This window comes from Poecilia latipinna, unplaced genomic scaffold, assembly GCF_001443285.1.
Source record: "Poecilia latipinna isolate Pla-1442-1.1 unplaced genomic scaffold, P_latipinna-1.0 Scaffold3480, whole genome shotgun sequence".
Lineage (NCBI taxonomy): Eukaryota > Metazoa > Chordata > Actinopteri > Cyprinodontiformes > Poeciliidae > Poecilia > Poecilia latipinna.
The window spans coordinates 46,267-47,172 of NW_015116096.1; the positions used below are offsets into that span (position 1 = coordinate 46,267).

Consider the following 906-nt stretch of genomic DNA (forward strand, 5'->3'; position numbering starts at 1 on the left):
GCTAAGAGTTCACTGCGCCAACGTCGGAGCTGAAGTATGCAGAACATTTACGTCGCTGGATCCACCCAGTCTGTTCACGCTTCACCAAAAGAACAAGGAGGAAACGGGGGGAAAAAAAGAAACCCCTGCAGGTGGAACTAAGAGCCTGTTTGCTCACAATAAACGCCTTCATGACTCAACAGCTTTTGCAGTAAAAACCCTAAAAGATGTGAAAATGAGTGCAGGGTGTTGGGAAACGAACCTTCCTGGTCTGCATCTTCTCGGTGCGCCGTCGGAACGCCACGTACGGGTCGCCGGTGCTGGAGCCGTCCCGCTTCTCCTGCTTGACGGTGGGGATCAGGGAGTTGGCCTTGCTGTTTTTCCTCTTGCGGCTCCAGTAGTCGAAAACCTCCTTGATGAGCTCGTCGTCCTCCTTCAGCAGCAGCTTGGCTTCAGGGAGACTCACCAGCTGGGAGGAGAAAACACCAGAAACCCGACTCAGATCGCTGAGTCTCTAGCGGCTTCCAGCTGCAGCGCCACGGCGAAAGCTGACCTGCTGACCACTGCCTTTCTCCAGCCGGTCGATCATCTCCTCAAACTGAAGGCAGCTGATCTCCATCTTCTTCTTTAGCTTGTTGACGAAGGCCTCGTCGTCCGTGTCCAGGTCGTAGTCTGGCTGCTCCGTGTCCAAGCTGAAAGCTGCAAAAAAATGAAAAACACGATTTTATGAACATCAGGAAACAGGTGTGAAAATCCCAACAATGTTTCAGTCATTAAGCTGAACAAAAACAAACGGCAGCTCACAATAAAAGGCAGTCGGTCTTCTGGGCCAGACCAAGAAAAACTTTTTGAAGAAAAGTTGTATGAGAAATTATATCATGTAAGAATAAAGTGTCACAAGACGAAAGTAAGAAAATCAGAGGAAAA

The 906-nt window shown here is 49.6% G+C and overlaps 1 protein-coding gene across 1 annotated transcript in view; it reads right to left on the reverse strand.

The window, feature by feature from the left end:
• Positions 1–702, reverse strand: part of LOC106941055 (enhancer of polycomb homolog 1-like) — a 16,936-nt gene extending 16,234 nt beyond the window's left edge. Inside the window, exons 1-2 of the mRNA XM_015023985.1 lie at positions 533–702; positions 242–448 (exon numbers count right to left, since the gene is read on the reverse strand). Of these exons, the coding sequence (XP_014879471.1) occupies positions 242–448; positions 533–598 (273 nt within the window). The 5' untranslated portion in view covers positions 599–702. The remainder of the gene's footprint in view (positions 1–241; positions 449–532) is intronic.
• Between the last annotated feature and the right edge of the window lie 204 nt (positions 703–906).